We start from the raw sequence: 13,119 nt of genomic DNA, 5'->3' as shown, positions 1-13,119 counted from the left end.
GTGATTGATTGAAAACACTTTCATATGAGCTTAACAACCAAAAAAAAAAAAAGTGATTGGAAGATTAGAGTTAACTATAGATAAAATTGTATGATGTAAAAGGGTTTTATAACTTAGTAATATTATTTAATTCTCTTTGTAGGGAGAATCTACATTCCTCTCATCCTATCCTCACTTGTAAGCCAAAAAAGAAAATAATAATAACGTTAATTTTTTTTTTTTTTTTTTTTTTATATACATTAATGTTCCCGTGTGTGTTGAATTTTTATAAACCCTTAACTACGGTTTTTTTTTTTTTTTTTTTTTTTTTTATAATATATATATATATATATATTTTAATACAAGATATAGATTCTATTCTAGCTTAATCTAAGTGTATACATGTGTGAAACTCCCCCTGGAGGTTTGAGACTAGACCATTGCCTCCTACACCTCACAAGCACTTATATTTGTGGAGTAATCATCGTGCGAAGGGTACGTGATGGTTTATTTTTCTCAAGCCCCTCACACTTGTGTGTCTAATTAATTTGATTGAATACCGCCTTAATAAGATAACAGATTTTGGTGCTGCATCATAACTCTAGCAACCTTTTATATAGCTAGTTCATTCCCCGAATATTCCTCATCCAAATTTCGCAAAAAAGTCTGTGTGGTCCATTTTAGTGTGATAGTTCGAGATGTGCGGATTGGATGAGATTGTACAAGTTTATATTGCACGAATATGTATTAAGTCTCACATCAAACATATACGTCAAACTCAACTTCTTCTTCTTTTCTCTTCTTTTTTTTAATAGAAAAATGTCAAACTCAACTTATATAAGTGATTATAATGAATTTTAATTATGCATATCCTTAGGATAATTGTTAATGTAAGGGCAGGTTTTGGATCCTAAGCTCACAAGGTAAAAAGATTAAGGCCCAAAGAGCCCAATACAAAAAATTTGTAGAGAGTGGGCTAAAATCTAGGCTTCAATGAATTGGACAATGTTCCCAATGAACTAAAGATGGTGAGAAAGCAAGGAAAAGACAAAGGGAAACAATTTTTTGCAAAGAAATTCTTCCTTGGCTAAGTCCGAGAAGAGTAGTTCTGGATTATATTATTCTTAGATTTGAGTACAATTTTAGTTCTCAATGTTACAGTGTTTCCTTTACAAATTCTCCGATCCCCTTCTACAATGGGATTCTTCTTCTTTATATTACCCTTCTTCGCTCCATTCTCAGCCATCCACGTGTTAATCAAATGTCTAGCTTTAATCCTTATCCCATCAGCACATTCCTGAAGTTTTTCTAGAGGTAACTGTAAGGCTAAATATCACTATTCAGGTATCACTTTCACATTAATGTGGTCAGAGAGTTAGTTACAGAGCATTCAATGCAGTAACAACAATTTTCCTTTAGATATTTCTTACTTTCCCATTGTCTTATCCCTTCCTGATGCTCGTCCTTACTAGTAGAACCGCCCAAAACGCTACTCTTGGGGGCAGGCCCACCCTTTTGATCTCTGCTCTGTTAAGTCGAGGTGGCATTTGTCCTTGGACCTCCTTCCTGGACCCTCATGACCAAACTCTTTTCTTCATTCACTAGTGCACCTTTCCATGATAACGTTTACCCATCTTCGGACTATTAAATGTCCTCAGACAAGGCTCACGGCTCAATATACATTTCTGGGTCTGTCATCCCTATAGTTAATAAATCATTTTTAAAAAGTTTTGACACTATTGGAAAATATAAAAAACTGTAAAAACAATTAGTTACTTTTTTTCTTTTCCTATAAAAAGTTTCTAAAAATATTTTCTAAATTAATGCTTTTAGAGTATCCATTAACTTTTTCTATTATAATATGAGAGATGCTACGTCTACAATATTTTTACAACAAATCACAAGTATTTAGTTGTTATTGGTTCAAATTTGAAACTAACACTAATATTATTTTTTTGCCCTAACAATAACAATGACATTAGAGATATAGTGAGGAACTTGGACTTCCTTGGGCTGTGAGTTGTGACGCATCTTATGAATAGACTGAAACCCCTTTATTATACGCATATTTAATCGTTAAGATTGAGTAAGCTCCTTTTTAATGCTACAGCTTAATTTAATTGTTGATCTTTTTGAATGGCTTAGGTTGACATATTCAAGAGACAATTTATATTCCGGGTGGTTGGAAAGTCAATGACTTGGGTCTTCTCTGTGGCCATGTTTTTTGACATTAAAGGCTATTCTTGACAGAAACTGAGGTAGCATTCTCTAGCCTGTTGAACGTTCCTAGCAATTCTTCATATTCAATAATAAAGTGTTTGCATAAATTGGAAAAAGAAATGTCGGTGAAATTTTCCAACCTAGATTTTGAACAAATTTATAGATCGAAGCTTTTGTCCGGTGCTTTTAAAAGTCCCGTGCTTTTAAAATACAGACGTGTCTAAAATTGAACATGGGCCTGCATCTTAGCATGTGCAGTGCAAAAATCCATTAGGCACAAGCCCATGCATCTTAATGTGTCCAATGCAAAAAAGCATTAGGCACAAGTTGTATCCCAAATTTATTAGGTCAGCAACTAAATAATTACAAGTTATTTAAGGATCACAAATAATTTTACATCCATTTTTACAACTATTTTCCATGGACCAAAAACTTTTTTTTTTCACCACTTATAATCAGCCACATTGAATTATTGTGAAAATGAGTATAGAATTAGTTGTGGTCTCATAATTTTTTCATGAAAAAAGTTAAACGGATGTTCTAAGGTCATTAGTTTATAAAATATGTTTAAAAACTTTTTATGGAAGACAAAAAAACTGATTTTTTATTATAAATTTTTATATTTTTCACAAAAATGATATCATAATTTTTAAAAAATGGTTCATTAACAAATGTCTTACGGTTATCCATCAATAGTTTAGTTCTCTCTCTTCTATTGGCAATTCTAGACATCACCACATATACAGCAACCTGTGGTTCGAACTCAGATTCCTCTTGTGGGGCTCGTTGACACAGAACTACAGCTATTCACTTAAATTCGTGTATGTTATGTTAAATTATTGCAATTATTATTTAATTAAGGTACTAGTGCATATAAAGGAAAGTGGTAATAAAGAGTTTCTAGAGTATGTAGGCCGTAAAGATCATTAAACACTCTTACATTCAATGACTTCTAAAGAAACTAGACTTCTTTTCCCAAATTATTATCCTCGGCACTTCTAGTTTTCCCTAGACAATGACTTCTAAGAGTGTTAGTATCAGGAAATGCTACTCTATCCCACAACCAGATTTGTAACCCTCCACAACTAGATCCGTCTCACTCCCTCTCTCTGCTATCTCGGATTCTCCCTCTTGTCTCAGCCATGGCTGAATCCATGGTCTTGTTGGTTTCTGGGGGTGACAAAACCATCACCGATCTCCGTGACCCACGCCGATCTCCACCAAACCCATCACCAATCTCCAACCCAAACATTGGTGATCTTCGACCTAAACACTGGCGATCTTCCTTTAAGCATCGGTCACAGCAAGCAAAAAAAAAAAAAAAAAAAAACCATAGAACCCACCAAACCGCAACCCACTAGAAAAAATGAATCACTGTGATGTGTGATGTTGATATTGGGAGGTGGATGGTGTTTGGGTCTGAAGAGAGGAGAGAGCAGATGAGAAAGAGAGAAGAAAGAGAGAGAAGAGAACAAATATGATGACAGAGAGGACAGAGAAATTTTGGGGAAAATTGATTAAAATATATATATATATATTTTTACAATACTGTTACAGTGCAATTCTACCTTTAGAATTGCACTGTAGCAGTATTGCAAAAAAATTTGCAATACTTTGGTTTTGCATTCCCTGATGCTGAGTACTTTGGGGCTTGAAATGCCAAATTCTCCTTACATTTAGCATTTGCATTCTCCAGTGCTGATGCTCTAAGGAAACAAGACTCTGGTAAAAGTAGTTTGTGTGTTAATCAAAATTTAAGGGTAGTAGAAATTGAAATTGATGCAAAAGTAGTTTGTGATTTGGGTTAGTAATATTTCTGCTGATAGTAATTTACATCGTGCATCTCTTTTCATTGACTACAGGAACCTGCTCAGTTAAATAGCTCTGGTAAAGATAAAGTATTGCTTCCACAAGACTAATTAATGTGCGGATGCTACCTAGAAAGCAGATCTACACCAAGACTTTATTGTATTTGATAGTTGACATTGCATTTTGCTTTGCTACAACAATGTCGGCATGTATTATGAATCTATGATAGGCTTTATCCCAACTTTTGTTTAAATCTATGCAATCATCTAATTACCAAAAAAAAAAAAAAAAAAACCATCACTTAGGCTACGTTTGGATAGGGAGTTTACGTTTGTGTATGCGTTTTCCATTTTTTTTTTTTTTTTTTTTTTTTCACGCGTTTTTGAACTTTTTGAGTGCTGCAGTTACTGTTCATGTACTGTTTAATGAACAGTAACCGCAAATTTTGACTTTTTCAATTTGTTTCATCCAATCACAGCACATCGTGTACTGTTCATGGACCCACAAATTTCACTTTTCAGCAACTTTTTCATTAAAAATGGGTCCCACGATATTATTCACACATTTAAAAATTATTTTGTTACAGTGTTTTTCAATTTTCAGTTTCAGTTTTCAGTTTTCAGCTGTATCCAAACGGACCTAATGTTGTTGCCCATATTCTACACCATTATTCTTAGGATGTAGTATGTGATATTTCTATTGATCCTCAATATTGTCACAATTTCATTTCACACTGAACTCATTATTTTGATAAATTCTGAATTTCATTTCTCTGATTTGTGTTCCAAGTTTGGAAAATCCAAAAAGCAAGAAGCAGAAATAACTTGAAGATATGCGGTCCAATGATTGGACTCCAATCATCTTGGCTTATTTTTGGGAGGATTAGGCTTGGTGCATGGACCAGCATAAGCACACCAATTTTATTTGTGCTCCATACATGTTGCTATGAATCAATGATGAAAGAAGCAAGTTCACCCCCACTTCTTGTCATATATATACTGCAATCATGTGACCATACTATTGACAACGGCATGATCTTAAAGAACATTAAAATGATGTTTCTTGATTTGTTTTCAGTTTAGAAAAAATAAAACCATTAAAAATGTTCTTATCCTAGAATTTTCATTTTGATATTGCTAAGCAATTTATAAAAATAAAAACACAATTAAACAAACCGAGTGTCTTCTTCTGGTCGTCCTTCTTTCTCTCTTTCCTTTTGGAACTATTTAATCATAAGTTTAAACAAATCTTTGGTCAATAACAGTCTCTTTTAAAGCAGTCAAACTTTCAATTAAACAAGTGTCATATTATTAATAACTACTTTAATGACAAATTTGTTGTCACTAAATTCAAGTTCACGAGTAGAGAATTAGGATCAAAATATTCTATAGTTCTTAAGATAAGTCATCAATACTTAAACAAGCTTGTATTATCATAGCTTTGGATAATTTGATATTAAAAACTGAGTGATGGAATTTCAATCCCAGTTAAGAAAGGAGAGAGATCATAGCATCAATGGGTACTTGCTACTGAGTCAGGGGATGGCATGAAATTTGTGGACAATGACTTTCTTCATTGTCGCGTAGAAAATGGAGTTGTTAGAGGTTGCATTATAGCTTGTCTCATAGTCGGAGCTAATAAATGAATTTTACAAGTGCCAACCATTCTCGTGACAAACTCACAAAAGAAAAAGTCTCATTTCTCTCTCTCTCTCTCGTGCAAGCCCTCTTCCCCCAGCACAATTATTTTTCTATCCCATGGAATCGTGGACAATTGCGAAAATACCTCAACATCCCTATAAGTACACCTTTATTTTGAAAAAAGAAAAAGAAAAAGATAAAGGATAGAGGAGTTAGATTTTAAAAAAATAACTAAATAAATACCCAAAACTTTTTGAGAAGCTTAATTGGATCCATCATCCGGGAATTAACCTTTGATCGTCATTCAACCTAACTTGGCGTTTAAACAAGATATGTGTCAAGAAATGGGATATGATTATAATGTATTTTCTCTAATGTATTTAAGAGTCGAAAAAACAAAAACAAAAATACGCATATTGTATTCTGTCGATCTTTTGTTTGCTTTTCTCATCGTGGGGACATAATCAATATGTAAACTCTATTTTATTAAAGATATGGACGGATTTAGATCTTTTGTTTGCAATTACATCACACCCACTCACATTAATTTTTACCACTTTCATTTTTTAACTTTAACTTTTTAACTTTTTCAACTTTTTTTTATTCAATAGTTGAAATTTATTTTTTGAACTTTCAATCTCAACCTTGTATTACTATTGCATCAAGCGCAATACCTTAGGTATTGCACCTAATTTGAATCTGATATGGACCTACTACTTCACAGGAAATGCTAAGCAAGAAGTGGAATGGTATATTCCTAAATTCTGAGTAAGTCTCATCACCTATTTTTCTTTTGAAGGATCAAGTCCCATTGGCCATTGCTTTTAGCAGTGAAAACTGAAACCCCATTATCTTTCCAAGACTCCATCAGATGCAACCTGTTTGGTAGAAATGTTCGACAATTGTTATTCAAAATGATGTGAAAATTGTGGTTTAAAAAGTACTGTAAAAACATGTGTTTAAAATATTCATAATGCAAAAAAATGTGTTTGGTATTATATTTCTAATAACGTCTTTTCAAAAGTGAAAAAACATAATTATGTGTATGGTACGTGTGTTTTTTTTTTAAAAAGTGATGACATGCAGTCTAATCAGTGAGACCTACAATTTTTAAAATATTTATAAAAGTGTCATTAAATAATGTTATTTGAAAACTGAAAATTGTTAAGAGACGTTTTCTAAATTTAGTGTTTAAACACCCTAAAATGAGAAACGTAACTCAGACACTCTTAAAAAAAACACCCTGTACGTGCAAGTTAGATTACCAGTAGTGTAAAAGAGTGGATGACAGATCTAACAGTACATTTAAGTGAAAAAGATTAAGAACACAAAAAATGAAAGCTTTTAACACTTTGATGTCAAGAGAAAGAGAAAGTATAACATAAAAAGTAAAGGAGACATGAGAGATACATGGAAAATCCTTTTGAAAGGGATGAAAAATCACTAGTGAGCAAGAGGAATGGCCCTTGCTCTCTTTTGTTTTTTATTATATCAAGAAAATTAAAGTTTTGTACAATGGTGATATTCCTTCCCAAAGGATACCTTTCTCTCTACCTCACTTTCCCACCCCAAACTTTCTAGTTGTTCTCTTAGGTTCTCTTTCTTGGTTCTTACCCTAATGCTTCAGCAACATGTTCCTCTTATAGTTCAAGAAATGCTACCAAGTACATAAGGACGGGTGTCAAACTGTGATTCCTCCATTTGAATCTTAAAATAGCTACCACTACTATATAGTGGTTAGAGGTGAGATAAAGCATGCCAATGTCAGGATAGTGGGACTGAGGGCGGCTCTGTTACTACGTGGGGGGCAAACCTTGGACAAGGAAAGGGACATCAGGGATATTAGGAGTAATACACGTGTCTTTGACTATGGGGTATTCTATAGCATTTGACTATGGGGGGATCGCATTCTCCCATTTTGTGCAAGTGTTGGTTGTCCATGTCAGGTGCAAATCTCACTCTTTCTCACGATAGTCACGCCATTGGCATGGGCCAAAAATCCCTTCTTCAACTAGCGTCCCTTTCTTTTGCTCACATCTATTCCACGTGTACGGCTTGGTTCCAACTATGCCAGCATTCTCACATGCCTTGGCTGGTGTAATGTACACACTCTACCAAACATGTTATTTTTTTTGGAGCCCACAATTTTCAGTGTTTAAACATTAAAAACTGTTGTTTGAGTTACATTACCAAACAATGGACTCATGAGTCCAAGGGTATCCCTTGATTTTATACTTGTCCTGTTCTTTGAAAAGCAACTGCATTCTCATCTTCCAATCATATTTAAAGGTTCCATTTTGTGCCCATGCCCCCCAACACACAACAAGCTGATTACAGTGGCAAAGATACATACTCTCTCAAGGTATTTGTGGCAATCTCTTCAGGTGAAATTGAAAGAGTAATGATTATCATACTGGCTATTGCACACTCACAGTACACACACTACCACGTGGGCTAAAATCATGTTTTCAGTTAAAATTGTGAAATCATTTTGAGCGTGCACAGAGTGTGCAATGAGAGTGTGTAACAAGATTCAGCCAAATTAAAATATTTAATTTAAACTGATAACGTGATTTCAGCGTTTATGAGCTTAAGATTGAGGGAGCTGGCAATCATTAGTAACTCTGTGCTCTTGCCAGCACATTAAGATTTGTGAGAACAACTTAATTAACCAGCATATAAAATAGCAATAAGAAAGCATCTAAACCATCAATGTAGAAGGCAATCCTCGATACTCAATGACGCGGCCAAACCAACTCAAAAAAAGTTCTTAAATACATGAAATTAAAGAAAATGACTAGGTCAAAAAGTAGAAGTTCAAAAGAACAACTTGCATAGCCATGAAGACAATTTGCCAAATTGGTTCTGAACAAAACCAAGCTCTAACATGGGCACACCAGATCCTTTTACTTTTAAATTTTTAATAACCTTAGCATGTAAAGCATTTAGTCCTTTGTTGACATTGTGACACATGGCCCAAGCACACAAGGATGGCAAACTTGACATTTTTCAACCAAGCAACAAACTGAGAAAAATAACGAACTTACAAATAAACAATGCTATTAAAATGGGCAAGGGAATATGATATCTGCTTCATTGCCATGCCTACATGAAAGGGTTTGTCTTATCTTGACAACGCAGAAAATGCAGTTAGTATGTTAAAAACCAATTATTAACATAAGCTAAAGACATCAATAATGCCAAACTCATTTACTGGCAAAAATAATATACCAACAACCAGATTTACTAAATTCTACTTGGGAAAAGTATCGTAGTGATTTGACAATTCAAAGTACATTAAAGCATACACAAAAATAGGCAGTTAACTCTTTGGTATGTTCTTCCCTACAATCTTTGCTGGAGTTATACGCAAAAGATTTCCAGGCTTACCAGGGACAGCACCTTTAATCATGACAACATTAAGATCGTTGTCAACTTTGACAATCTTAAGCTTTCTGATTTTTCTCTTGGTTCCTCCCATCCTACCAGGCATCTTCTTTCCTTTGTATACATGACCTGGTGTTGTTCCAGCACCAATGGATCCAAGAGCTCTGTGACTCTTGGAACCATGGGTCATTGGACCCCTTTTGAAGTGGTGTCGCTTGATTCCACCTGTGGAAAATTAAACAAAAATGAGGTGCAAATCAGAGAAAAGCCTGAACATAATTATAAGATATTGTATGGTCAATTTAGCCGACCCCAAACTTTTGGGACTAAGGCTTTGTTGTTGTTGTATAGTCAACTTACTACATTATGACCCCCAGTATTGGACATTACAAGCTTAAACTAGAGAGATGTTGGAGATAAACAGTTTATGTTTTAACTTAAATATGGATAGTTCCAAAAGATCTAATTCTCAATTCTGGAAGGACATTACTACAGCACACATTCAGAGCTCCTCATAACAATTTAAAATGTGTCTGCCTATACATGTTGTATAACTAGAGGATAAAGACATGAGAAATTGGGAAGTTTAGCAAGACCTACAAATTAGAATCCAACCTATTTTGATCTTCTGTTCATGGAAAGATCTCAGCAACATAAACGGAAGAGTGGTTCATATAGCTAAACCTAGCTACAGGAGTCTTTTCAAATGTTCCTTCTCCTGACTGTTTTCCCAGGATTGTGGCCATACATAATCCCAGGATGTTTCAAATGATTGTATGGCTATTTTTGGATAGAATGTTACATTGTAAAAGAAACATGAGTTTGCAAAGCCAATGTCATTGCAAAAGATTTCTTTATCACCATTCAAACATGAGTTTGAACGGCTATTTTACAGAGAAACAAACATACCAAGTTTGAAACAGGCTGCATGTAACAATATGCCCTTCTAAACCTGTTTTGTTTCCCCTTTGAAATTTGGCATGATTGAGACTCCTATGACGAATATCATTAAAGAAACAAGAACTAAAAGAATAAAAATAAACATAACAACAAAGACGAGTGATAGAAAGTTCCATATTCTACTCTGATTTTTGATTCAATCCTTGCCTAAACTAAAAGAACCTTTTTATAACAAGGAACAGAAAGTTGTGAATTGATCATATTTTCTTTCAGTTTATAATGCAATAGAGAAAAAAATTATAAAGCTTGAAGAAAATGTTGCCTATAAAGAAAGATGAGAGAGATATGTTGTTAAAGGAATCAAACATATATTTTTCTTTTTGAATAAATATGCAAGCACAATATGTTCTCCTGAGTTTTCTTTGGCATAGTTTTTTTGATGCAGGACAATGAAGTCTCGAGGAGAACATGTGTTTGGAAAATATAAATAAGAAAGAAAAAAGTTGAAAAACTTAGGAATAAACCCATAGGATTTGCTTGGAATTAGAACCAAGAGATGAAAACAAATAAATAGAACCTAGGATTGCTTGGAATCAACACAAAGAATGAGATAAAGATAGGAACCTTAGCATCAACACCTAGTCTTGCTTGGGATCCGCACCAAGCTCTGAAAGCAAACTTCCAACCCAAATTTCATTATCTATCTACAATAGTGAACCTTAGGCCCTTGAAAAGGGTCCTCAAATAACATCCCAACATAGAAAGGAAATAAACTCATAATAAGAATATTACATTACATATTATGTTAAAATAAAATAAAATAGAATAAAATCCCTAATCGCACCAATCAGCATCCATAGCATCAGTCACAATCAATTAGGTCCAAAATCAATCAACATTAATAGGTTTAAGTTGGCGTCTAACCAAGTTTTCTAGGTCACCACACAATACTTTACATAAGAATGAGGAATATAGAAAAGCTACATCATCTGTGCTCAATTCAGTTTCATATCTTCTTAGAAGCTGTTAAAAAGCAATAAAAGAATGAACATTGAATTTTGCTTTCCTCAAGTTTCCCAACAAAGGGGTAACAATGAGTTCTAGCTCGAATGTCACTTCCTCCGCCAACAAAATTTTGATAGAGGGTGAGGTTGTTGGTTCAAAATTTGCTGGGTGCATGTGTGTACCTTAACAAATAAATTTAAAAAAAAAAGGCAAGGGTGGGGGTGTTACCAACAAGGGGGTATATTGTCATGAAAATTTGGCAAGATGCAGCATTATGACATCATTTATAATAAAAAAAGGAGTACACTAGAAGTCTACCCCTCCAAGTACTATGAAAGATATATGTTGAAGAAAAATTTGACAGAAGTCTACAACCTTCTCTCCAACCATCTTGATGGGAGAAGTTTCACTAAATTATGAGTTACAAACCATGGCCGCTATTCAAAGGATAATCTATAATTGACCCTATGTTTCTTTTTTCCTCACAAAATGCAATGTTCTTGAAAGGTATCTCAGCAACAAATCCTCACACTAGAGTCAGTCACCATTTCTAGATAGGGCACAACAGCTCAAACTAATAAAGCTTGGCGAACTTTCCATGCAATGCACAACCAAAATTTCCCCTTGTTTAACCCATATATAACTGAACAATTTCATGAATCCCTTGACACTACACTCAACCAATTTGGGAAGTTAGAATGAATGAGAAAACTTCATACAAAGTGAACATCCTCAAACTCCAATAAACTCTTGAAAATACACAAGATATTTCAAGAAAACCAGTTGGTGATAATGTATTGAAATTAGAAAAGGTTGCAACTGCAAATTTTAGGCACACGTGATAAATAACCGCAAGTCACTATATTGGAAAAAAAACCCTAGAATACATACACTGCCCTTGCGCTTACCATTCCTTCCCCCTTTGTATATTTTGAAACATATTGCGTTGAACAATTGTAAAAGGTCAATTCCTCAAATGTAACTTCCAGGATTTATGGTAATATCTGACTCTTAATTTCTAAATTCCCAAATATAACAAAAATCTAAGTTTCCTCCACTGGTGACTGCTAATGATCTAGTCCATGGCTCACTTTCGTCACACACTTATTGTTAAGTAAAAATGGAAGGATATAGCACTGATTTTAATGGGGGTTATGGCACAATTATTACAAAGCGCATATTTCAACAGAAACATCATATGACAATTCCCTGGTGAATTCAAAATTTCAAAATCCCTACTTCTTTATCTTCAGCTCAATATATTCTCTCTCTCCTCAGCAATTAACCAAAGCATAATTCACATAACAAGGAAGAACAGAATTTCAAAAACTTAAAACATATATCTGTCAAAAATGAAGTGCAAAAAAAAAAAAAAAAAAAACCAAAGTTGTAAAGACAAAAAAAGAAACCTTGAAAACCCTTTCCAATGGTGGTGCCAGCCACATCAACAAGATCACCCTCCTTGAAAAGATCATCAAACACAAGCCTCTGGTTAGCCTCAAACCCATCCACAGAAACCAAACGAAACTCCTGCAAATGGCGCATAGGAATAGCACCCGCTTTCTGCAAATGACCCATCTCTGGCTTTGTGAGCTTGCGGTCCCTGACCCTTCTGTACCCAACTTGGACACTGTTGTAGCCATCAGTAGCCTCAGTTTTCACCTGGGTCACAATGTTTCCTTCCTTAAACCCCACCACAGTGACTGGAACAACCTTGCCATTGGGCTCGAAGAAGCTCATCATGCCTAGCTTCGTTGCCATTACTCCCACACCGGCCTCATAGCTCATCCTCACAACCATACCATTCTTTTTGCTGTTGGGGGCTCCTAAAAATTTCAAATTGACAAGTGGGTTGTTGAGAAAACTGGTTTTCAGAGAAACATTGCTGCGAGAAATGTGGGAATTTGGGATTGTTGCTGAAATTGATACAGACAAAATTGCCATCTTTCTTAGTTTCAATGGTTTCTACTCAAAAAGAAAATTCACTCACTCATATACTCCATAGAATGGAATGGATAGCACTAACAAGAAAACACTGAGAGTACTCTCTGAGTGTCCTTATCTTTAGGAATCTGATCGGAGAGGAGATGGGCCGAACAAATATACTATGAGGCCCATATCAGAAACTGAACGGCCCAGTCGAAAATCTATTCTGGGCTTTACCTTGTTACTATAAAAC

General features: G+C 34.7%; 1 protein-coding gene across 1 annotated transcript; it reads right to left on the bottom strand.

Moving 5' to 3' along the window:
- Positions 1–8,839: 8,839 nt before the first annotated feature.
- On the bottom strand, positions 8,840–12,983 carry LOC126696893 (50S ribosomal protein L3, chloroplastic). The gene is made up of 2 exons (XM_050393633.1): positions 12,350–12,983; positions 8,840–9,260 (listed from the first exon to the last, which is right to left on the bottom strand). The coding sequence occupies exons 1-2, from the start codon at positions 12,882–12,884 to the stop codon at positions 8,971–8,973; spliced, it is 825 nt and encodes a 274-aa protein (XP_050249590.1). The 5' UTR covers positions 12,885–12,983; the 3' UTR covers positions 8,840–8,970.
- Positions 12,984–13,119: the final 136 nt, after the last annotated feature.

Source organism: Quercus robur, chromosome 8 (assembly GCF_932294415.1).
Source record: "Quercus robur chromosome 8, dhQueRobu3.1, whole genome shotgun sequence".
Lineage (NCBI taxonomy): Eukaryota > Viridiplantae > Streptophyta > Magnoliopsida > Fagales > Fagaceae > Quercus > Quercus robur.
This window is presented reverse-complemented; position numbering and strand designations above follow the sequence as displayed.

Coding starts and splice junctions, on each gene's coding strand:
- LOC126696893 (XM_050393633.1), bottom strand. CDS start 12,884: ATGGCAATTTTGTCTGTATCAATTTCAGCAACAATCCCAAATTCCCAC. Junction 9,261..12,349: donor CATTGGAAAGGGTTTTCAAG/GTTTCTTTTTTT, acceptor AATTTTCCACAG/GTGGAATCAAGCGACACCAC.